We start from the raw sequence: 25,307 nt of genomic DNA on the forward strand, positions 1-25,307 counted from the left end.
CTGGCGGAAGTTGGCGCCGCGCGGGTCCGGCGCCCTCGCGTCCTTAAAGGGGCAACGGCCGCGGGCAGGTGGGACCACCGCGGCGGGGAAATTGAGACAGCTGAGCGGTGCTGTGAATGCAAGTGCTGACAGAGCCCCGAACTTGAATGATTTAAGCGCTAAGCTCATAAAACCTGCGATCGGCAATCTGAGCCTATAAACACCTGGGAGAAAGCTTCGAGGCCTGCGATGCAACGGAAACCGTCCGGGCTGCTGGGGGTTCCGAGGAGAGCAGCGCCCTCTGCCGGGCAGAGCGGGGATGTGCGGCTAAGGCCTTGCTTCAGCCTCCCGGAGGAGAGGTGGAAAAGCCGTGCTCGGCCTTCCTGTTGCCCCGGGGTAGCAGCTTCGAGGCCTGGCGCTGCTGCAGACGCAGCTGTAAGCCAGCCTGGGATAACGGCAGCCAAGATTTCTTTCTACGCCGTTCATCCCATCATCAGTGCTCAAAGTGACGCGGTCAGTTTGAATCTGCTGTGATTTCTGAAGGACTGACGGTGCTTTTAGACTCAGAGGATCTGCCCCGCGCTTCGTAACAGCCTGAGGTAGAGCTCTGTCGCTGTTATTCAGTTCTGCTGGGTTTGGGAAGTTCGTGCTTGTTGTTTATTTTTTAACCTCTACCCAGAGTGGCTGTTTTTAGCAATGACTCAAGCACCCACACGAACCAGTTGCTTCTCCCTCCTCCACCTTTACAAAAAAAGCACAAAGGGAAAAGATCCTTGCTTATCCTCTCAAGTGGCAGGACTCACAGAATGGGATATGATTTTGGAAGCCTCCTCCTCCTGCAATGGATGAAAGAGTCAGCAACAGCTCACCAAGGAGATTAGGGGTAGGGAACTGTTTTCACAGAATGGCCAGGGTTGGAAGGGACCTCAAGGATCACGAATCTCCAACCCCCTGCCTCATGCGGAGCCACCAACCTGCACATTTCATAGCAGCCCAGGCCCCCATCCAACCTGGCCTTGAACACCTCCGGGGATGGACAGGCATCCACAGCCTCTCTGGGCAGCCGTTCCAGCACCTCACCGCTCTCACTGTAAAGAATTCCCCCCTGACATCCAACCTCAATCTTCCCTCCCTCAACTTAAAACCATTTCCCCTTGTCCTTGCTTTCCTTCTCCATTCCCAAAGCCTGCATGAGAATGACAAGTTTCCCCTTTTTTGCTGTAGGAGAGGTCAGATCAGTACCTTTCTCAAAGCAGCCACAGTAGTGGTGGCCCCAAGTTCACAGTTCTTGCACTGAGTGACTTGTTAAATGCTGTTTCTCCATTAAAGAATGGATCAGCAAAACTCTTCCTGTAGAATTTTGCCTTTGAGCGGGTATAAAATAAATCCTGTTGTGGAGGTGCAGGTTTGTTCCTGTGAGATCTACCCTGCAAAATCTGCAAGCAACCTGTTGTGCTCTACTCCACAAAAAAAAATTTACACTGGTAGGTAGGTAGGATGGAAAAGCACAGACTGCTTATATTTAAAAATTCAAATGCTTCAACTTTTAACCTCCAAAGCTGCCAGGCAAGTTGGGCTGAAAACTTACCTTTATACAGGCAGCTGATCTCATGCAGCATCCTGTCTGTCTCACAGAATCCCACTGTTTCCTATCTTCTGAGAGACTAAAGCCAGACTACAGTTAACATGGAAAGTTCCCATGTAACATCCTTTGCTTCATGACAGCCAAGAAAACACTCATACAAGGCCTTTATTTCAAAAGCCTTTAAAACTTCTGCATTTTCATCGACAATTATTAAAGTAGGAAATTCCCACTTACCAAAGGCAACACAAAGCATTATGTCAGAACCAATTCTTGTGTTTCTAACATGGCACATATGAAATATAAACAAGCCATACAAACGCTTTATACACACAGTACAATTATATTACATTCACTGAATTTACAAATAAGTTTTAGGCAAATTATTAAGAGATCATACAAAGACAGGAGGTGCAACCTCCACCTTATCTTTCTTTCATATCAAAACATAAAAGCTCACCTTGGCACAATAAAAAAATATTTATGTGCATATATGTATTTATGTATATACATATACACAGTCTGTTCTCTCTCTATATTCCAGATATTAAAAACATTTTAAATGTTTTGTTCTGATTTACATGAAATGATGGCACAATTTATGATTACAATGGAGAAAAATCCCTTTTCTCTAAAAGAGTTAAATCTACACCAAAAATAAAATGAGTTGGTTTAAAGCGTAAGACATCACACAGTTGTGCTGTTTCCATCACCACGAATGCCTGAAGGTTTGTTTGTATTTTAGTTAAGATCACACTCAAGTTTCTAGCTCCACAGACAACAAAGCAGTGGAAAAAAATCTCTATTTTGAGACTTTCAGAAAGAAATTTGGTTGCAGTTAGAAAAGGACTTCTAAAACAAAGCTAAATTACGGTAACAAAAGGTAGCATTAAAAAACCTGTATCTTCAATCAGTCTTCAATATAAAACAAGAAAAGCAGATGTGCCTCTCTTCATGCTTTTTCATTAATTCATAGCCTGGGTGCCTGCAGTGGTTGATCTGCACCCCGTTTCCAGCAGACCCTTTTGGCAGTTCAGTATGCAGTTCAGTTGCTTCTAAGGCAGTCAGTCATCACTGTCTTCACTGGAGTCGAAAACATCACTGAGCTGGAAAACCTGTTTCTTTGGATTGACTGTTGAATCAGTGGAGCTCGACTGCCTCCCTTTCCTCTTTTCCAACTTCTGTTCAAATTCTGGCAGTGTCTTTTCGAAAAGGTAATCAATGATTTCTTTGAAAAAAGAAAAAGGAGTCTTAACTGAAAATCTGTTCAGAACTGGATCCCTTCAGGAGAAAGGATCTCACAGGCAAAAACTGTGTTTAATGCTAATCTCACTATTCCATAGTCGCCGTAATGACTGCAGTGTAGATCAGACACACATTTACATTACATTAAAACATAAAGCAAAAGAGCACAGTTGATTTATAAAGTTTACAGTTGAGGTACTCAGCAGAAGGGGTTGATGAGCGCTGTGTGAAGATGCAATTAAAAGGAAACTGTTAGAATGCATTAAAAAGGGGAAAAAAAATAATAGTGAAATAAGTATAAAGCCTGTGGTATTAGCCAAATTGCTTAGGACAGAAAAACTAAGAAAGCATGCAGTGAGGTAGAAGATGTGACCTCTTAAATTGGAACTAAAAGCTAAAGGAGTATCTGAAAACAGCTGGGAGACTCACCAGAAAAAGTCTTTTCTCGCCAAAAAGGAACATAGGAGACTTTAAGCTTGTAAAATTTTGCTTGAACGTAGCTGCCAGGAACATCTCTGAAAAGACAGGAGTTGAAAGGCACAGTGCACTGAGTCACTACTGACTCTATGTGAGTTACAATTCCTGAGAATGACACTGCTCAAACAGTTAACTTTGCTTCAGGTAGAAAGCACAGCCTGCAAATCCCAATACAGCCAAGTTTTAAGCACCTAAAACGTAACACTACACACATTCATTACCTAGTTAGTAAAAAGGAACAACAAAGCTGAAGACACTGTGTAAAACATCAAGAGAATCGCATGGAAAGAATAGCATTCACAGTATCAGTAATTTCATGTTCCATTTTTACTTTGTTTGGAAGATTGATGCTCTGTCACACATCCCCATAGTTGCTCCTTTTGCTGTTTCTTGATGTGCATTTGGAAATGTCCTTTATCAGAACTTCAGCACAGGCTGTGTAATACAGTGTTAGTAGTTTTAGAGCAGAATAATAGGGTTGCCTGAAGCAGGTAAAATTAACTTTCAGAGCTTCTAGACGTGGCTGATTGTGCAGTGCTATGCCAGGATCCACAACTGTACATTATCAAATCAGGCAGTATTTTTTATGGTTGCAGGATGTTCATTCCTTTGAGGAAATTCAGACAGCCTGCATCAAGCATCCTTTGTATCCATAAGAAAAGAAAAGAGTTTTTACCCAATAATACCACTGAGTTCTTGCCATTTTACTTCATTAGCATCTTCCACTTTCATTTCGTACAACCTGGGAACACAACAGAGGCAGTTTGTAGGCAGAATTCAGTAAATAATTCAACCAGGCTCACAGCTCCCCCAGTCAGAAGTTACAGGACTCTTTGTCCAAAGAGTGGTACGAAACCACAGGCATACAGCTCACAAGCAGCACGATTTCATCCCACCATCTGAACAGCAAGAGATCCAAAAACATCCCAGTAACTCTCAACTATACCTTTTAATAAGGTTGATGCTGGCTTGTAATCTTTTGGTTCCCCTGTGTAACTGCTGCCCTTTGGTAATCTTGTTGGTTAGAATTGAAGTCCTTTAAAACACACACAAAAAAAGGTTCCTATTATTTCATGACATTTCAGGCACCCAAAGGAAGCAACTCCAAGGTGCCACAGTGCTACAGCAACAACGCAGCAGCAATCAGGCCTGGAGATGACAGCAATGAGAAAACTCAGCACAGCTGGCAAGGAGTTGTTTGTCTCTTTTTGTAGCCTCCAACCTATTGCCCATCCTACCAAACATCCTACTGCAAACTATTCAGAATGGGGTTAAATACTCCGAGAACAGATTTCACTACTCAGTTTAGTAGAAAGCCTTACCATTTCTGCTTACATTGTCTCCAATACCTCGTGCCCACTTTAGTTTCAATCTCAGTCCATGGTAATTTCTCAAAAAGTTTCTCACGGTCAATTTGGAGACTTCTGTGTGATTTTTTTGATGATGAAAGAGAATTTGCATTTTCCAATCTTGCTCTTTTTACCATCACTTCCTCCACTGCGTGCATCAACTTCCGGATCTCTTCTTTTGACCAAGGACCATAATTAATTTCTAAAATAGAAAAATATTCACGGTTGGGACATAATTTATCATCCATTATTAGGAAAAAATGCTTCACTTTGCCATATTTTCATTTAAAGGATCCATTTCTTACCTGCTTCCCAGAAACTCCTCAGCACACCAGGTGTGAGAGGGACACTCAGTTTAATGAGAGTTCAGCCTGAAGAACAGCACCAGTTCCTAACTCCTATATTTCAAGACCCTGCTGTCAAATTCCTCACATGCTCCCCACAACAGCATTCAGACATCAGAAATGTCAATTCCATTTAAGAAAATCACTTCTGTCCCAGTTCCTCTTCCTCCCACCCCATCTTTTTTGTTTGTTTTTCTTCTCCCTCAGATTTGAGACTGTTCTCTTTTGCCCGAAAGCTTTTTAAATTAAAATACACAGAAAGAATTATAATTCTTTAACAATACATACGTGACTTGATTTCAGAGTATTTCATGGCAACTGAGAGATTAGAACGGGACATCATCTCAGCAATCTTCTTCCAGTCGTTGCCATGGAGAGCATGATACCTCTTCAACTTTTCTTTTTCTTCTTTAGTATACCTAATAGAAGGAATGGATGCAGCTTCACATGCAAATTCAAACCCCTCCAATATCATAAGAGAGAGATTCAGCACAATTTCAAGTCACGCTTTATACTGGAGGGATTTACAGCAACTAGTTAGAAAAACGAATTGCCCATTAAGTCACAGGAACCAGCAGAAATGTGGGATGATCTTCATTATATCCACATTTAACAAAGAAGTAAACATCAGAGAATGCCATCAACCTTCTTTTAAACTCTTTCAAATTACTGGCTTACCTCCCTTTGTAATTATTGGGGTCAAATATCTTCCTTGCTCGGTAATATATAAGTCTCCAGGCTCGAGGTATGCCCTCAGCTGGAAGGTAAACAATTCAATTTGAAGAAGCATTTTTACACTGGTGAAGCAACTTTAAAAAAAAGTATTTTTATGACTCTGCTTTTAATCACAGATTCTCTCCATTCAAGAGACAGTACTCTACAACACTTCAGAAACTGCACAGGAGAAGTGTTGATAGATTCTCCTGAAGAGTTCCAAAGATGTAACTGTTACAGGCACGGTAAGATTACACGTGTGACAGCTAATACATAATTCTGTGAGTGTGCAGGTGAATATTCCAAACTGAACTTTTGAATTCTAAAGCTAAATCTACTGCTCTAAAGCTTCCAGTTTGGATGGACTGGGTGTAAATTTGTATCACATGTGGACCACATGCAAGTAGCTTAGTGAATCGTCCTACTAATAGAAAGGCACGAGGCAGCCACCCATCAGGAGGCCAAGAACTTTTGCATGCTGACTATTTCAACTCTGAAAATCAGGGAAAGGAGGCACTCGGCAAAAAGAAAGTGAAGATCCTGGCTGAAGGAAAGATCCTTGAAGTGGAGAAAGATCCACAGAAATGAATGCACCCAGGAACACCTAACAACCTCGGCTAAGACTGCTAACAGCACTTGGCATCACATCAATGTCACTTTCTGCCACACATTCCCAGAGCAGGAGTGGTGTCTCAAATGAGAAGTCAACACCATGCCAGTGTGACAACACAGGTGGAAAGATCAGGTTCGTGAAATCTTCAAGAAGAACCAAAGTATCCAATCCCAGGGCTATCATTTATTCTGCCTTGCCTGTAGAGAACGCAGCATGACGAGCCACTGAGAAAGGGCACCGAGCAGCTTCACCAGGGACATCACAAAATGAATATATTTGCTATACAAAGCAGGAAAGTTTCCTAGCCATGAAAAGTCACGAGGGAAGAGATTGTGCCTCTTGCAAACAGAATCTCATAAGCTGGAATATTATTTGCTTTCCTCACGTTTCGGAATACTAACTCCCCTGGCTAATGACTTAACTCCTTCCTGTTCATGACATCACTGGATGCTGAATATTTCAGACAGCATTTAATCATTCCTTCCCATTGATAAGTCACTAAACTTAGATACAGCCTAGCAAATAATGTACGTTAAGCCACAAAACTCAAATGTAAGTCTGTAAGAGCTGCTGGTCACGATAAAATTTTCATTTCTAACTTCTTCCTGACCTAGAACAAATAACAAGAACAGCACCCTGTGCAATTATCAACTACAAAACCTCAGCAACGTGCTCCTTTTCTTTGCCAAATCACCAACTTGAGTGCTTTTCAGTAATAATTTACTAAAAAGAAAAGAAAAAGGAGATATCACCAGTCTGTGCAATGTAACATCAAAATACCTGAGACAAAGCTTTAATGCTTACCAAGCTTCTCACAAAAACGGTGCTCTGCTTTGAGCCGATTGATGGCTTCTTTCTCTTCTGGATACCTGGAGGTAAACAGGAGCTTTTCAGCACTGTCTATCCCAGTAATTGATAAGAACTCTTCAACATTTCTCCTGATTTGATTATTTTCTTTCTGGGTGAATCTGCCAAACTTGATAGCGATACCTAAAATGGAAAGAAACTTCTATTAGAAACATAAATAAAACAGCCCCAAGTAGAGAATACTTCAAGATAGCAAAGATGTTTTAGAAAACATGTAGCAGAAGATCAACAAATTCAGGAGGTAAAACGGCATACGGAAGAGAAAGTAAACTGGAGACGAGAGCAGGTAATTTAAGCATACATTCTGAACTGAAATTTGCTGATAAAATAGGGGATGCTACAAAACAGAGCAACAAAAACATGCTCACTAGAATTACATAAATTGCAACAAGAGCAAGGCTGTGAGAGGACACAAAAGCTATTTCCCCTCTGTCAAAATATCAGCACAGCTACACACTTCTTCACTGCAGCATTCTTTTGAGGTCTCACCTTGTCTTTTAAACTGTTTAAATCTCAGTAAGTCTCTTCCAGCCATTTTTCTGATTGAATGGTCAGACAATTGACCCACATGAGGAATAAACTCCTCCAATTCTTGCCTTGCAGTATCTAAATCCAAGACTGTAACCATGTGCAGGAACTCTTCATCATCCAGACTGAGCTCATCAGTAGCCGTGGTTTCAGTAAACGAATTATTCTGGTCCTCCTTTTTACTTGATGTTGTTGTTTCAGGTGTCCTGATTAAAAAATTAAACAGCATTAAAACAAACAAACAAACCAACCAACCCACCAACAGCAGAGCTCCAAAACAGAGACTTTGATATTCTACAATTAAAAGGATAAACACATTCATTAATTAAAGAATAAGGATTATTTCAGACATCCACGGATGGGGCCCTGGCAGCCTGGTCTGGTATTAAATGTGGAGGTTGGTGGCCCTGCATGTGTCAGGGGGTGGAGATTCATGATCCTTGAGGTTCCTTCCAACCCTGGCCATTCTGTGATTCTATGATCCATACACTCCACTCCAGCAGAAGCCTTTTCATACAGGTGTAATTCATTATGACATTTAGTGCTTACAGTATTCAAACAGTTTCTGAAATCAGTCCCAGTTTTCTCAGAGAACTCTTACACACAGACACACATAAGTAACAGTGGCTCTTAATACCAGTGGCAACACGGAACTTCTCTGTTATTAATGCTCTTACTATCAAAAAATACTTTTAAGGTTATTTTTATTATTGTTTATTCTACATCTGTGCAAATGGTCACATATTCTTACAAACTTTCACTGCTTATGTTTATATTCATGAAATACCTAAGGTCTAAAAGCAGGATTCTATTATCTCAACATAACATTCAGGCTTTAAAGCTGTTTTTAAAGATGCACACAATAAAGACTGAAGAAAGATCTGAGACTCAAATACTGCTATATAAACCTGTTTAAGTGGAGTAGGAAAAAAACCACCCTAAACTTACATTGTGTCAGAATCTGAAGAGCTGTCTTCTGTGATGTAAGTCCTGCTTTTTATAACCTTTGCAGCCCATCTAGATGACTTCTTAGCTTCTGCAGCAGGTTTGGAGAAACCAGTGGGTTCGTCTGTAGGATCCTCACTGACAGAAGCACCACAGGCGCTGCCTCTGCACTGCGACGCTGCCACACCACCCTCACCTGTGGTGGATGGTGACTCCATGCCCTCCCGTTGCTTCTTTTGGCCTGCACATGTCAGAAGTGACAAGTCAACATTTGCATCGCTGTCCTCCTGCGTATCCTGGGTACTGCTCGCTCTTCTCTTCTTCTTTTTCGGCCTTTTATTGCCATGTGTTTCTGAAGCAGGTGACTCACTCACCCCATCCTCTTCTGGCAATTTTCGTTTTCTTTTCTTCTTAACAGACTTTTTAAAACACACGTTATCAGCATCATCCTCCTGACAACTATCAACACAATCCTGATTTACAGGGACACAAGCTACATCACCGTGACTATCCATACTCTCATTGAGCTTCCACTTCCTTCTTTTCTTTTTCTTCCGGGAAGCATCCACCACAGTTTCACTACCTACTTCACGTTCCAGTTCTACAAGAGAATTCTCCAGCAGATGCTGCTGCTCCTCTCTCTTTTTTTTCTTTTTCTTCTTCTTTTTAGAGACTTCACTGCTCTGTCCTGCATGATCTTCAGAGAGCTGCGTAGAAGCACAGCTGAGCTCTGCATCCTGGATGCTTCCATTCTCGTGGTCCTCACTGAACCGTTTGCGTTTTCTCTTTTTCTTCTTGTGAGAATCCCAAATGGGAAAATCATCACCATTTGCTTTTTCTCTCATATTTTCTCCTTATGTTAAGTAAGAGTTTTACTCACGTGCTCAACATTACATCCGTACCAGACTCTCATATAGTAAAAAAAAATAAAATAAAATAGATAAAACCTATAGAACTGCTGTAGAACGACTCAGCATTGGGTGAGAAGCAGACAGGGCAGATGCTTGCTTGGCAGGAGAGCAAACTTTGCAAAGTGAGTGCGTGGAAACGCTGCCGCCCTCATCACACACACCGTGCATCCCAGCCTCGGGAACGCCGCCTGCAACAACAGACACAACGTCAGCACTAAGGTGACTGGGAACAACTCCGTAATAACGCTGCTACGCTCAGCACCGACACACCGACAGTCTAACAGTACTACAGCACTGAGGCATTGAGTTTTCTGCTCATAGCCTCCAGACCGCGCTTCGATTCTGTGAGTGGCTGTGCCGGTACCGGCAGCTCTACGCCAACACCCGAAAGCTCGAACGTTTAATCAGGAAAAACTACGCGCAAAACGGCCCAACCCGCAGCCCAGCACTGCAGCCCGTCCCTCCGCACCTCCTGAGCACCGCGCCGTTACCGCAGGCCGGCACCGCACGGCACCGCTCCGCTCAGCACAACGCGGCACCGCACCGCCGCTCACGCGTTCACCCTTCGTCCCTCCGCACAGCGCCCCCGCGCCGCTCTTCCCGTTCCGCTCGCTTTTCCCGTTCCGCCCCGCCAGGCGGAAGTGTTCCCACCCGGAACCATCACAGCGGCGCACCCACAGCGTGGCGGTTGCTAGGAGACGGGGAGACGCCGTTCTGCCCCCCCACCCCCCGCACACCCTCAGTGCCTGTCCGCCCCGGAGCGCAGCGGAGCCGTAACCCGTCCCTTTTTGCTCTTTTTTTGCCCCTTTCTTTCACCTGTTGCCCTCGCAACAGCGGTCTCGGCATGGCGGGGCCCCCTCGGCGCCCCCTGAGCCTGGCGGAGGTGGCAGCGGGCAGCGAGAACGAGCGGCTGGGGGTGGCCCGGGACAGCATGCTGCGCAACCCGCGCATCCTCAAGGTGAGCCCCGCGGCCGCACGGCTCCCGATCGCTCCCATCCCTCGGCTCCGCGGCTGGAGCTGCGCGGGCACAGCGGCTGAAGTGCAGCCCTCGCCCCCTGGGTGGCACTGCGGCCTCGCTCGGCCCCGCCGGGCTGCCTGCGGTCGGTGCGGTTGGTCCCGGTGCTGCCCGGCGCGGCGGAGCTCTGCCATACGGCGTAAAAGCAAAGCGCAGCTTTTCGAATCCCGACCTTTTACGTTAGTTCTTTTTCTCTGTATCCTCTAAGATTGATTGGGAGCGGCAGTACCGTAGATTCGTTTGAGATGGAAGGGATCTTGAAAGGCCGTTGGGTCCCTCTCCATGAACGGAGGCACCCAGGGCTCCATCAGTGCTCTCATCTCATCCCCTGCCCTAGGGTGTCTGCAGGCGCGGGGCATCACCGCCTCTCTGCACAACCTGTGTCAGCCCTCCTGTATCTGTGGTTGGAAGTGGAGCTGGGGTAAGATTGTCCTCACCTGAAGACCTCCCTGTGAAGGATGTGGGGCAAACAGCACAAGCAGAGCACCGTGCTTGCATGTGAAAGCAGAGAAACCCACCAGCACAGAGGCAGCGTCTTCCCCCTCCCTCCATGCTAAATCTGCCTTATTGTAGAAAAGCATGATAGTAAATACGTTTTTAAATGATACATAAAGCAGAAGAGTTTGATAGTTAGGGCATAATTGTAAGGGTTGGTTGGTCTGACTTGTCATCACGATTCATTCTCCTAAACATTTTATTAAGGCTCAATCTTGATTACTTCTATCTGGTCAAGTGAAATAAGATTTGAGAAAGTTTTGAGGAATAGTAGTGATAAATTTTTATGTTTTAGCATTCTGCACAACTTTTCTCAGTGTTTCTCTGCTAGAAGGTTTCCTTCCCAGTAAGCCAGCTCATAGGGATGTAAAGAGACTTGCACCCACCCGATGCAGTTCTCTAGCACAGAGATGCTTTCACACACACAGAGTCAGCAGTAATTTACCTTAAAGCAAACTCCGCTGCCCAACTTCTCAGTGCAATCCCACGTCACGTTATACCCCACCAAATGCCAATCTGTGCAGTGTGTCCCATGTTGATGGGATGGCGCTGATGGTGGCATACCCACATCCCAGCCCTCTGCCACATCCCTTCTCCATGCTTCCAGCTGCAGTTATGGGTCTCTTCTCCCTGCAGGGGAGACCTGGAGGTGCAGTACTTTGGAGCCAATGCTGAAGGGATTGGCCTGCAGTGACACCTGACAGCCAAAGACACGAAGAAGGGACAAAGGCTTTGAGACAACTGTCACTTGGACAGGTGCTTCTGGCAGCCAGGGGAGGGCACTGCAGAATGTGCAGCTGGCATTAAGGTACACTGGGCAGCAAATAGAGAAGATCTCAAGGCCTAGGAGTCATGGATGGGACATTTGCTCCCCAGTCTTACTCTGACCAGCACTCAGTCCCTGAAACTGTTGTTCTCTATTACTCTCCGGTAGAATATATTGTAGGTTTTAATTAATCAAGTAATTGATTTTGTTAATCAACGTATGTTTTCTTGCAGTGTAAAACTGAGGAAAGTATTTCATCTAGTGATATCAGTAGAAATCTGAGCAAAGCATTTTTGCTTGCTTTGTTTTTACCAGTAAAAGCCTTAGCAAAGCACTTTGCTTAGTAAAGACTTTTTGAAAACTACTCTGGGTACAAAAATAATCCAGCTCTAGGCAGGAAACAACTTCCCCACACTTAACTTCCAGCACACCATAATCATCCCCAACAGAGAGCTGCCAAAGTCCTTGCCTTACCAGCCCGTAGCAGCACACACATCTGCTGCATGAAGGTAAATGAGAAATCACAGCTGTGAAACCTGCCCATCAAAGCATGCTCCTACCAGCTGAAATGCACTTGGGGGACAAAAAAAAGGTGGAATCTGGGAACAGCTCTCTGTGAAACAACTTTTGAGCCCAAACTGAGTCTTGCAGTATCAAAAAGAAAAGCTTTTTCAGAAGCAGCAATTCCAAGGAGGCTCATGAAACCCATGGGAAAGGCTGCAGGAGGTCTCAATCCCTGTTATGAAGGCTGTAAGAGAACGAGATGTAACAGAATTTTTCAGAGCTATTAACATCTACAATATTTGCTTTAAAATCTTGTTACTTACACGATAATGTTGCCAGGCTCTTTTTACTGGTCTAAGTGCCAGAACATTTAAGATTCATTTCCCTGAGCTTTGCTCTTCAGCCACAAGGGGTAAAGGCAGAAACAACTCACCAGATTTCACTCTTTACCTCCTGTTGAACCACACCATAAGCGACTTCTTGGCCATCTGACTTGTCACTGAACTGCTGAGAATTACTGCAAACTCATCTTCTTTTCTGGAGACATTCATAGAAAGGACAGCTGTGAAAACAAGCAGCAGCATTTTATCAAATTGTGTCACGCCATGGAAGAAAAAAAAGCTCTTCTTACACGAGAGACAAACACAGAATCATAGGACCATTAAGGCTGGAAAAGACCACTAAGATCATCAGGTCTGACTGTCAACACATCAGTAGGCGTGGACTGGGATATGGTGTGGAAAAGGATACTGACTTCAAGGAACAACCTGCCTGCATCAGAAACTCTTGCGGCAGTAGCTGTTGAAAGACAGGCTGCCCAGCACTCTGGAGTTCAGGCTTTTATTAACAGACCCACACTGTGGCAGTAACAGAACTTTGACTTGCCCGAACATTGCGCTCAACCTTTGAGCCTTTCACCTCCAGTTTACTCTTTTCTTCGACCTTCTCTCCCTGTCCACACAGCTTCTTTAGCCCACATGGGCATAGCAGGGGGCCAGGTACTCCTATCTCACCCAGTCCTTCCAGGAGGCACAATCATGATGCAACACTCCTTTCCTCATCCGCATCCACCTTTGTGCAAGGACTGCTCACCTACGCTGGAAGAGAATCGGATAAAATGAAGGCTTCTCTAAAAATAACACCCATTGCTGGATGCTCAGAGCTGTGACAGCTATTAGAAACCACGCAGTGTGCGCGCGATGGGTGGGACTGACAGAGCAAAACCGTTCCCTCTCCCTAAAGCGTGCCAAAAAAGCACAGCTCCTGGTGTCCTGCTCTGTCTCCTTGGCACATTCCTACCCCAGTGCCTGGGGGTCCACAGCAGCAGCACCACATGGGCTGAGAGCAGCCAGGAAACCCCCCGAGGTAGGAGTTGCTGCTGACAGCATTGCTGCCGTTCACAAGGCAGCTTCTACCGTCACGTAGATAACTTCCCTCAGTTGTTAGCTTTGCTGATTTAAAGAACCATTCCCTTTCCTAATATTGCTCTCAGCTGTTTGTACTCACTGCTCCTCTTCCAAACTTGGTTGGGAACCAGTTCTAATTTGTCCATTGCAGGTGGACGCAGAGGAGAGCAGCCACAGGGGCTGTGAGCTGTGGACAGAATAAGAGCATCTTTTATTTGCTGTTAATTATACTGTTTACCTCAATTTGCTACATGTGCTGAGCATCCTGTGCTTTGCTGCTCAGGGGCGCTGAGGATTAATTAGTGTTTATGCAGCGTCCTGTGTGCTTATTAATATTATTATTATTATTATTATATCACTCTTAATATTATATTTCCACAGTCTAAGGCCAGCACTGTGCTTTTGCAATGTATTCTGGAATGTCTACGCAGTACAGCTCAATAATTCATTAGAGAAATAAGCTAACGAAGGGCTGGTTAGTCAAATAATCATTAGATTTGGTTCTGAGCTTTGTTTTGCCAATGCTCCGACTTCTGAGGGTTTTCTTCTCAGCATGAACTCATTTAAGATTTTAAATGAATTGTTTGGTGCGCTAAAAATTAAACTGCTCACGAGCTTGAACGCCCTCCCACGTTTTGCACAGACAACACTGAAATAAATCAGCGTTTCCAAGAGGCGAGCAAACATTCCGCAGTGGTGAAAATAGTGGGTTCTTCTGGTGGGCGTCTGAAGGCAGGATTCAGGCTGCAGACAGACAGCAGTGAGTCAGTAGGCAGAGAGGCAGCAGCAGTGCGGGGCATCCGTAGCTGCTCAGCACAAAGATGGGCGTGCAGGATGCGAAAACAAGCAAAGGGGCATTTTGATCCTGTATGTGAACAAAACAATGCAAATTGGTGAGACTAATAAGCCCCAAAACATTACAAGGTGAATGCCTTTCATGTTTGTGAAAATCTGTGTTTATCCGTCTAATACAATAGAAATAAAGCTTCAAAGGGCCCTTTGATTTAAAAGTGCATTATTGAAGTCAGCCTGCAAAATAATAACCATTAGACCGAATTGTTGCATTATGACCCTAACAGCAGCGCTGCCGGAGCAAAGGAAGCCTGCACAGCCTCTTGCATGAGTTGTTGCTGATATAAAATCAGAGATTAAACTAAAGGAAGAAAGAATGTTAGACATGAGAAGAAAAAATAAAATGACAAAAAAGGTCACAAATGGGTCCACGTATAAAATGAGGCTGTCGTACTCACAGTGCAACAAGAGCTGCGTCAGGCAATAAATTTTTATGATGGAGCTGGAACTCAGGCTTTATTGTCTGGAAGGTTTAAGAAACTTTGGGAGAGAGCCAGCACCCGTTCATGGTGTTGGCCCCAACCCATGCTAAGCCAGGAGATGATTTGCAGGCTAATTCAAATCCAGGACACCATGCAAAATGTCAGGGACATTTGAGTCCCTGTCAAACAGAGGGGAAAGTGTGGTAATAATCCGCAAGGCTCAGAACCACACGTCTCACAGTTCTTTTCAGAGTTTATCCTGTCTTCCCATTTGAACCACTGACCTGAGAACGCACCCTGATCTACAAGCTGTCCTCTGGAGATGCTGAACCCACCGGCCTGAGGGCAGCACTGCCGACCCACTGGGGACTTGTAGGAGCACAGGAACATCTCTGCCCTTATTTCCTCTGCACTCTCAGCTCCTCACCCCATCAGCAACAAATAGCCCTCCTGTTCTGTAAAAGGCACAAGCAAATGTCCCAAGAATGCAGGAGAAGCCGGAGGAGGCTCAGTAAGGGCCCTTCTGAACAGGAGGGCACTGGGTGAGCGCCCAAAGGAAGGGCAGAAGGCTCTTCATTTCTAAACCTTTGCTAAAATCATTTCTCCTCTTGTTATGCAGCATAGAGAGCAAACGGCGGTCACTGGGAACAATGTCTTCTGTTCCAGGTTTACAAGTTTTTCACCACAGTTTCCCAAGGGCAGATTGCTTTCCGTGCAAATTCCTAGAGATGCTCTCATGCTTAATTACTGAATTTGAGAAGCCTTTGTCATCTTGCAGGAATTGTTTTGTTCTTGCTTGGCTGCTCACATGGTGCAGATTAGACAGAACCTGGTTTCTGTAGGTTATTATCTTTGTTAACCATTTACACTTAAAATAAATTACATCATGACTTTTCAACTTGCATTTATTTGAAGGGACGCGGACAAGCGAAAGCGGGGCCCTATTGCCAGATTTCTTGCAACAGCCTTTAAGAAATTTCTCTACTGGGGCAAACAGCTTTCGTTTGATTTTTGATTTTTAAAGCAAACCGACGTGCAGATTTGCGCCTAAAAATCTCACAGCGAAACCCAACTAAAAGCAATAGCGTCACTGCCGGGCTGAAAAATCAGAAAGCGAGCAGAGCGAAGAGCAAACTAAGCTGAAAATGAAGATGGTTTGAATGGCAGGTTCGGGCCGCCCGCCCAGGTGGACAAGCGCCTTTGTTTGCAGCAGCTCTGTAACTTCCCTTTCCGCTTGCTCCCCTCAGATCACCTCCACGGCTGCCGCACCTTCGCTGGTTCCCCGCAGGCTCCGATCGGGCGGCGGGGAGGCGGCTGTGACTCCAATAATTGCGGCGCATGAAGGCGCTGAGCGATGCTGAACTGCAAGTTTCCCCGCACCTCCCCGCCACGGCCGGCGCTGCGCTGTGCCCCTCTGCTCCGCACGGCCAGCCCTGCCTCCGCCATCAGGGAGATCAAATTGGGATCAGATTAGCCCCAGCAATGAAAAGCACAGTCCCAGATCACACTCGCGGTTAGTTAGCATTTAGATAGGCTGGGACAGGGGTCCGTACAATAGGCATCAAAGCTGAACTCTTGGTGCAGCAAGAGGGATTAATTTCTTTAACCAACATGCCTGATCTGGCCTATCTCATTACCCTGCCTTGTCAGTGTCGATGTTAGATTTGATTGAAGATTATACCATTTAGGCCTTTCCCCTGTTTTCCACAGAAATCGGGCCTATTGAATTGCACATTCTTCCGTGGGCCCCTGTCAATACTCAGTGGCCTGAGCCTCTAATTCTGCTTCATTTAAACTTCATCAACTTTTCCAATCAAGTGGAAGGATCTGAAATAGGCTCCGTAAGCAGAAAGGCCCTTTTTCCTTTTGTCAGATAATTTATTCTGTTTTCTCCTTCTCTCCCCTCTTCCCCACCTCTTTCTCTTTTTCTTCTTTTCGCTCCCTTTCCCTGATGCTGAAAATGAGATTACAGTATTTAAATGACTATGATAATCAATCGGGGGACCTTGAGCCGAGATTGAGGTTAATTTTTCTTAGCAGAACAAAGAAGCGTGATGCCATTGGGGATTTGAAGGTGCAATCTGTGTTTCATGCCTGTATTCCTCCCCCCTCGTCCGAAACTGCAGTTTTAGTCGTCTTTTCTTGTTACTAACTAGGCAGTTGTGGTGATTTTTAGCAGAGGCAACCCCTAGGAGAGGAAGAATGTAATTTTGGGCCGATAAATAGCTAACAGCCTTCAATCAGCTATTTTAATGGGAAAAAAAATAAATCACTTCCATGATGTGACTGCAGATGGAATGAAAGTGCCATCATCACTTTGTTTGTATTTAAACATAATAGGAATAATTTTCAGCAGTGCTGCAAGCAGCCCTCCCAGCCTGCACAGTGCAGCTGTGAACTTTGAACCGAGCACCTCTGTCAAGCAGCCACTTGGCAGCTCGCTGGGTTGCCTTGAAAAAGTGGAGAACTTTTGTCACCATCTTGCTAATCAGAAATGGAATTGCTTACGTTCAGCTTAAAACTCGCACCGAAATGCCTTGTTATGTCTTTAGACCACGCATTTCTGGTTGCAACACAACAGCATTCGCTCACCTGGAGCTCTCCCTCCCCTTCTTAGGAAAAAAAAATAGTGTATTTCTTTGCTTCCATCCCAGCTGTCTTGTCAGTGCTGTTTTACATGCTGCCACCCAATGTTATCTTTTATTTGTGTCAGGAGAGGGGATTTGACAAGTTCAGTATACAATGTTCATTTGGCAAGGCAAATTTTTCATACCAATTTTGAGTAGAAAATGAAACCATCTTTCAACAGAATGAGCTGCATCATTTTTGGACAGACTTATTATGGGAAGAAGAATTGCAAAACTTTATTTCCCTGCATGATCCCCCTTCCAAAAAACCTGGAAATGAGACATTTAAACAACAACAACAACAAAAATACATGTATGAATGTTTGAGCCCATCCGTTTGTTTTTTAGAAATGAAAAATAACCACCGGCTGCTGTCAGGTGGCTGTGGCCTCCTTTTTGTTAATCAGATGCTGCTGAGATGGGTTGCATCATAATGTAGCTTTGCTTCAAATCTTTTAAGCTGTCAGAAAATTGGGGAAGGCAGAGCGACTTTAAAGTTTGTCAGCGTTTGCCAAGCAGAGCAGCCATTAACCAACAGCAGCGGGGGCTGAGGGCTGAGGTTGACAGGTGCCTGTGTCTGGGTGAGGAGGGGCCAGGTCCCACCGAGTTTCAAGGGTAGCTGGGTGCTCTGCCTCTCTCGGGCATCCCCAGTGGAACTTCTGGTGGTGCTAAAAGCTCTGACCAGCCCAACTGATGGAAAAACTCATTATGAATCTTGTTCTCTCTGTTCCTGGCTCTCTGTTGGCTGCCTGCATCCCATGTGTGTTGCGAGTTGCACCGGCACAGCATCTTCCCTGGGGGAGAGGCTCTGTGCAGCCCCACCTCAGTGGGCTCTGCTCCATGACAGGGACTCCCTGGTGCAATGGCATAGCAAGCTCCCAGGACACTTAAACATGTCTTTTTTCGAGAAGACCACGTGTTAAGAAAAGACCTCATAACCTTCAAACTGTGATGAAGTTCATTTTACACCCAGCATCCCTGCAAGGTCACGAGGTGCAATCTGAAAGCCCCGCCGGGCTAAATGTCCTTGTTCTACAAGCCCACAGGACACCCAAGCCCGCAGTGGGAACTGGGATGCTCTTCTACGACTCTCTGTGGATTTTAGCCACAGCAAAAGCAGCAGCAGCCCCAAGATGCCTTTCCAGCCCCACAGACTTGGAAGGAGCTGCACGTGTCTTGGGGCAGTGGTTTGCTCTGACAGCCTTCTCTCTTTAAGCAAACGTTGACTCACCATGGGGAAATTAAAACTCCATTAGATGCTGCCACATTGTAGAGCAGACCCCATTACGGCGGTCGAGTTGCAATTAATTGGTTTCCACAGAAATTACTTAATTCTGGAAAGGCGCGGATAGATGGGAAGGACAAGGCAAGGCTGATCTAAACAATAATTTCCTAAAATGATATAATCTAAATAAGCTAATGAAGTGATTACAAAGTTATTAATCTAAATATGAAAAAGAGTCAAGAGAAAATATTGGATATGTAACAGTTTAGGAAGCACAGTAGACTTAATAACACTCTGGTTAGTGTCAACATGAGGCAATCAGCATTTGGGTGATGGTTTAGCAGATTAATTATGTTCCATCCAGAAAACTGTCATTTCCAAGTGTTCTGTCTTCTGCTTTTGTTTGCTCTGTTGTTTATGCTGCTTAACTTTTCAACACGTAGATGGAAGGGGTTGGATTCATGGCGCTGCAAGTTTGGGGATTGTTCTTTTTTTTAATTAAGGTTAGCTTGGGATTAGGAAACGCAGAGCTAAATAACCACAGAAAGAGGCTCCCTTGCATGCAGATAGAATAATTAATCATTTGGAAGTACTCTGGCCTGGGAGAGGCCCTCCGTGCAGGCAGCCCCTCTATGGGGAGCTGCACACTGCATCCATGCCCTGGGCTCCATAGGGCCCCGCTGTGTCCCCCTGCCCGCCCAGCTCCCACACTGCTCTTCTGCTGGCACGATTAGGGTGAGGAAGCATTTGTCTTCTGCAGAATAAATAACTAGGCCTTATAAGTCATTAAAAATGTATTATAAGAAAAATACAGTGCAGCTATAAATAGAAAACAAAGCAACTTGTACATAAACTTTTACAATGACTGTTACTCAGGCTATCGTCACAGCCTGTTTTTAAATGAATTTAGCATCTGTGATCTCTGGAGGCTGATATTGCCTGAAACCTCAGCTCCAGCACTGGCACAGCGCTGCTGCCTGTAACCTGCCCCAGCTCTGCCCTGAGCATCCAGCGCCTGCAGCCCTGCTCTGTGACCTGCCAACCTTGTCTTCAGAGCCCCTCATGGTGAGCAGAGGTATAGAGGGGCTGAGTGCTCCCAGACAGAAAAAATCAAAGTATTTCACTTATTTTTAATTCATTTACAAAACTGCATTTATGAGAGTCTGACACATAGCAGTGACTTCCATACAAGATAGCATCTCTCCCCGCAAACCACCACTGATACAGATCTTGGCTTGACATGAAATGAACTGTGTAGCAATGCATTAATCATTCAGCGAGACATCAGTGCTGTCTTTTTTATTACTTAACCAGCAGTTGATGTAGCTAAAGCCGTGTACTCCTAGCCTTTCTTGAGGAATATGCATACTTTTGAAGCATGCACGAAGTTTGTCAGTGGGAGACAAACTGTGCTTTGTGTTTTCAGATTTGAATGTTAGGAGTTTGTGTTCTGTGGGCTGCTGGGCCTTGGCTCTCAGAGAAAAAGGTGGTATCTCAGGCTTTCAGCTCACTTCAGCCATTTGATGTTCTAGCTTTGAAAAATCAAATACTAAATGTGGTCCCAACGTGACTGATGCTGAAAATTCCACAGTGGAGTACTCAGAGCACTTGAACTCCCAAATGTATCTGATGGGTTGCTCTAAGGGAAGGACTGGGCTGCCTTTGCTGGACAGTGATGAACAATTAGGTATTGCAGCACACAGCTGTACCGCGGAGTCCGTCTTTACATATTCAGGTCAGGGAAAGTAGGCCACAGATCGGGGTGATGAATCCTAACAGCCTGAGTTGTTTCGTGGTAAGGAGGAGATTTTGTGCAACTTTTTTTTGTTAAGAAATGTGATGTTCCCCTCGGTACTCTGCTGTATGCAGAAGAGCTGCTGCGGTGTGGTTCAGAGGAAGAGCAATTTGTTTGTTTGCAGGGGTAAGAAAGTGCCAGGGGCTGGAAGGCACCGCTCAGCAATTCCCAGCACTGGTGTCTTTAGGATCTGGGGTCACACTGTTCTGTTCACTTCCATTAGCGTAGCCCTGATTCGTATCTCTATTTGCATCTAATTCCTGATCAACCATAGTGACTCAAAGTACTTGCAAAATGAGCCTTTGCATTGCCACTGAAGTCATTCTGTCCTGCCCCAGAAGTGGGATGTGCCACAGGGCTGTGAGGGCAAGCAGATTTCCTCTTCTGCAAGGATGTGCATTCAGGTCTGCGCTCCCAGGCATGGAAACAGCTGGGAGGAAACAGTGGCAGAGCATTTCCTAACAGAGCACACCGATTGGATGTGCTTCTGCCAAAAGATGAAACTCAGCAGGTAATGATTGAAAAAAGCAATTTCTTTTTATGAAATGTGTGTTCTAACATTCTTTTTAAGCCAAAATTGCAGGAGCCTCTTTCTAAAATGCTCCCGCAGCCTCCTCAGTAGCAGTCTGGACCCTCACCTCCCTCCTGCAAGGCTGTTAGTGTGCAGCAGTCCTTTTAATTTGAGAATTTAACAAGGAATTCTCAATTAGGACGTTGGAAAAATCCGTGATCCTATCTACCATGTCTATCCCATCAGATGTGGCTCTGTGCTTTCACTGCCTTGCAGACAAAGGGGAAGAAAGTTGAACACATGGTATCCTCAGCTAGAAAGGGCTTTGCTGTAAGAGGATATTGAGTTGTTTCATAAAGCCCAATATTACGCTTGAATTATGCCTGAATAAGGAGAAAGGACATTGTTAAAGAGCCCTAAACATTGACCGTAGTGGATCATCTTTCTTCCAAACCCTTCAGTGGTGTTGTTTTTGGCTGTTAATGATTTGGTATTGTATTTATAAGCCAGCAGGGTAATCCAGGGAGCAGCAGGAGGGGCAGTTGCCTTCAATAAAGCTTTACAATGCTGCTAATTAAAATGATCCTTCCTCTCCCTGTGATGATTAATGAGACAGAAAGAAGAACTGGGGAGGGTTAATGAAAATGTTGCCATGAGATTCCCTATTTTTAATTGGTCTTTTTAATGTTTTAATCTCCTTTATGGTGCAGGGGTGGAGATGGAGATATTGTCTTTCAACCTTTCTTGTACCATGCCCAATAGGATTGTAATGCACGGCCTTAGAAAGGGGCATTTTCTGATATAGAACCAAACCATAACCAAACAACTGAGCCTGAGTGTGTGAATGTCATGAGATGGAAGAACCAATTTTGGACTTAACTGAGAACAGAAACAAGAAATGTGAAATCTGTTTTTAAGCTCATCTTCCAAAACTCCAAGGGAGCATTCGTACCCTGAGGATTGAGGCTCAGATCTATTGTGAAGGATTGGCACCGATGCTCAGTAGTATTTAGAGCTTTAGGTCATAATGCTCTGTTAAATGCAATATTTATCCCATGAGTATGTCACAGTTCACCTCAGATGTCAAGAATTCAATTAATATTCTGTTTAATAGAACACACCATGACCTAACCTTTTAAGACTCTTAGTGAGTCTGAGCCCTCCTTATTAGTGTCACTCTCTAACCGTCCTTCTCAGTTGATGCATCTAACAACAACTGGGATGGGGAAATTGGGAGCAAAGAGAGAGGGGAAGAGATTTAAATTACTTTTGGACCTCACTGTGAGGATTCAGTAGCTTTATCCCTTGTAAAACTCAGCTCACAGGGGGTTAGCACACCCTGCTTTTCCCATTTTTACAGGGTTGACATCTTATCAGTTTCAACTCTCTATTGATTTCAGAACACAAAAGGCACCGCCACATTTTTCATGGGTTGAGTCCACTTTTTCACTGAAACAGCGTTTCCCCTCCTCACCCCACATTGTCAAACTCGGGGTCAGGAGAAACCATTCATGTGAGTAACACCTGCAGGATTAAACCTTTGCCTTGGAACTTCATCTGTTCACAGCAACGGTGGATTACACACAGCGCAGACTTCTGCCTAATTCGCTTTGGAAAATTATCTCTGAAAGTGGAATCCCTTCAAAGCATTGTCCCAGACTGGCCCTGCTTCATCCCACTACCTTTTTTATGCAAGAGTTCCATAACACATTAGAAGTAGAAAGAGACTGAAAGCGAGTAAGTGTTTAAAATTATTCTCTGTGCATGTATATTATTCTCTGTATACGTAGCCTTTCTGTTTGGGGAAGTAGCTCAATAGCAGCAGATCATTTTAAGGCAGTGGTTCTGGGATGTGATTAGCACAGCTGAGAGCACCTGCCTGCAGGTGGGAGGGGGCCCTGCTATTACCACACCTGTGATTTCAGGAAGATTTGTTGGGAAGATCAACCAATAAATACAGAACGTGCACCGCGGCTCCTTAGAGTGGGAGGAAGAACAGGCGTTGTGCCAGATATTTCCATGCAACTATATTCATTATTTATGCAGAAGAAGAGATATTTCAGGAAAACAGAGCTGAACCATGAGTGACAAGGTATCTTTCTGGAGCGCCAAGTGCAGGAAAATTGCACCAAGGTTGACAGCTTTTTAATGTAGAGTCTCTATTTCCCTGAATTACTGCATGTTGGCATTTCGAAAGTACAAGATGACCTATTTATTAGCTGTGAATCAAACAGAAATTACGCGCTAGAAAATAAAAAAGTTGTATGTTTCTTCCAGCCGCTAAGATGCTTATCCTACAGAAATAACGTATACAGAAAAAGAAAACCTGCAAACAAAGGAACATCAATCACAAGGCACTAAATTTAACATTGTAGGACCCGCGTTCATCTTGCAATATTGTGATTGTTTGTGCTTGTTTCCTTACATGTGATGTACTATTAAATATATGTGTGTCATAATACTTTAAATTTCATTATCCTTGCTTCGCTTAGGCTCCTGTCATCCTCTTCCCTCTTGAAAAGGGCAATAGTTGCTTGGTAATGTGATTTCAACAGTAATGCGCTTCACAAAGCAACACAAAATGGTGCTCTGAGGTCAGGCTTTCCATATTCCTAGCAGTCCTGTCCAAGCAAGTCCCTTCTCCAAGCACAGTCTGGGGTTGGGGTCTTCCAAACCCAATCTTGGAAAACACAGCCACAGGTCATTGATGCAGAGGAATTCCTACTACTTGTGCAATAGGCAGGGGAACGTCACCCATCTACTGCCTCAGTCATGCATCACCCTCTGACTTTTGGTCAGCACTGAGAGTCATCAACAGGCAGCGAGTCACCAAGCTTCAGTTCTGCAAGTCTTTCATATTCCACCATTAGACAAGCAGCTGTTGATCAGAGAAAAGCATGCTGATTCTGACTTAGAAACACACGGTTGCTACAAGCGTGCAAGAGTGTAGAAGTAATAATCTGAAGTACAGATTGATGCATGTCACCAGCAGTCTGCAAAGATGAAAATCTTCAGTATCATAGCAAGTAGGTGGCCTCATTTCCTTCCTTTGTCAATCCCTTCTGTTCCCCCACTCTTTAGCAAGAGCACAAAGTCTTGGTGTCTTGCTGCGTGGCCTGGATGTTGTTTTCCTTATCATAGCAGCAGGCTTTGCAGGGAAGATGAAATGATTGCTGACTCTTTTCTTCTCATTAAATTTGTTTATGTTGTGGACCATCGAGGTTTTGCTGGCTTTGTGTCTCCTGTACTGTTTCTTTGAGGATCCCCAGCATTCATAACAGTAAAACCTCCCAAACATCCGCAGCTCTTACAATACTTAGAAAAGTTCAATGTGAATTTTTATTACATATGCATCATTGTGTTTTTCTAAAGACAGAACTGAAAAGCAAATTGGCTATGCAGGAAGATTATTGCTAGGTCTGCCCTTAAAGATGGCAGCTGTCACTCCCAAATCCAGAATCAGGGGTCTGCTACACCCTCATGACTGTGACCAAAAGCACCAAACATCTTTGTTAGAGCCCAACAGCAATCTGTCCTGAAGAAAGCAATGAGCTCAATCTCAATAGCCTCCCAGTACTATTATTGTCTCTGCTAATGCACCCACATAGCCAGGAGGAGGAACGCAGCATTAAGAACTGCTGGTCCAGCTAAATACCCCAGTAGGAAATGAAGAGAGGGAAGAATAACACAAAATTCCTACTGGCTTCTCTGAAACCCATTATCTGAAGCACGTGGAGAGCTTTATAACTTCATCTTTGGTTCTGCCACTTTGTCACAGAATCACAAGGTTGGAAACGACCTGCAAGATCATCCAGTCCAACCACCCTCCCATTCCTATCAGTACCACAAACTGTCCTTCTGGGATCTCAAAGCAGTTTCTCCCACCAACCTTAAATTCCCTTCAGCCTTGCAATTAGCCGTTACCACAAGGATAGCTGTATCCCAATGATAGCATTTTCAGACTTCTCAGTCGGTATCCACTTCCTCAAAGCAGCTGGATAAAAATTATTTTTAAATACGTGTTGACTCAAGTATTATTTGGAATAGATGCAGGGCAGTTATTTCAGACTTACACATTCAGGTATTCAGAGTGAACATACAGGATCTTCTGAAAGAAAAAAGATCAATACATTAC

General features: G+C 44.5%; 2 protein-coding genes across 2 annotated transcripts in view; one reads left to right on the forward strand and one right to left on the reverse strand.

The window, feature by feature from the left end:
- Window positions 1-1,477: 1,477 nt before the first annotated feature.
- On the reverse strand, window positions 1,478-10,115 carry TTF1 (transcription termination factor 1). Its single transcript, XM_052668851.1, has 11 exons — window positions 10,024-10,115; window positions 8,647-9,742; window positions 7,660-7,904; window positions 7,108-7,293; window positions 5,655-5,733; window positions 5,265-5,395; window positions 4,606-4,834; window positions 4,230-4,319; window positions 3,960-4,025; window positions 3,236-3,321; window positions 1,478-2,789 (listed from the first exon to the last, which is right to left on the reverse strand). The coding sequence occupies exons 2-11, from the start codon at window positions 9,486-9,488 to the stop codon at window positions 2,626-2,628; spliced, it is 2,118 nt and encodes a 705-aa protein (XP_052524811.1). The 5' UTR covers window positions 9,489-9,742; window positions 10,024-10,115; the 3' UTR covers window positions 1,478-2,625.
- Window positions 10,116-10,314: 199 nt separating this feature from the next.
- CFAP77 (cilia and flagella associated protein 77) overlaps window positions 10,315-25,307 on the forward strand; it is a 52,038-nt gene continuing 37,045 nt past the window's right edge. Inside the window, exon 1 of the mRNA XM_052668978.1 lies at window positions 10,315-10,512. Within this exon, the coding sequence (XP_052524938.1) occupies window positions 10,399-10,512 (114 nt within the window). The 5' untranslated portion in view covers window positions 10,315-10,398. The remainder of the gene's footprint in view (window positions 10,513-25,307) is intronic.

This window comes from Tympanuchus pallidicinctus, unplaced genomic scaffold (genome assembly GCF_026119805.1).
Source record: "Tympanuchus pallidicinctus isolate F22 unplaced genomic scaffold, pur_lepc_1.0 scaffold8, whole genome shotgun sequence".
Taxonomy (NCBI): Eukaryota; Metazoa; Chordata; class Aves; order Galliformes; family Phasianidae; genus Tympanuchus; species Tympanuchus pallidicinctus.

Bases quoted from the DNA above. Each gene is read 5' to 3' on its own strand.
- TTF1 (XM_052668851.1), bottom strand. From the start codon at position 9,488: ATGAGAGAAAAAGCAAATGGTGATGATTTTCCCATTTGGGATTCTCAC. The intron at 5,396-5,654 runs GTAAGCCAGTAA...TCCTTCTATTAG, and splicing joins CCCAATAATTACAAAGGGAG to GTATACTAAAGAAGAAAAAG. The intron at 2,790-3,235 runs GTGAGTCTCCCA...CTTTTTTCAAAG, and splicing joins GCGAGAAAAGACTTTTTCTG to AAATCATTGATTACCTTTTC.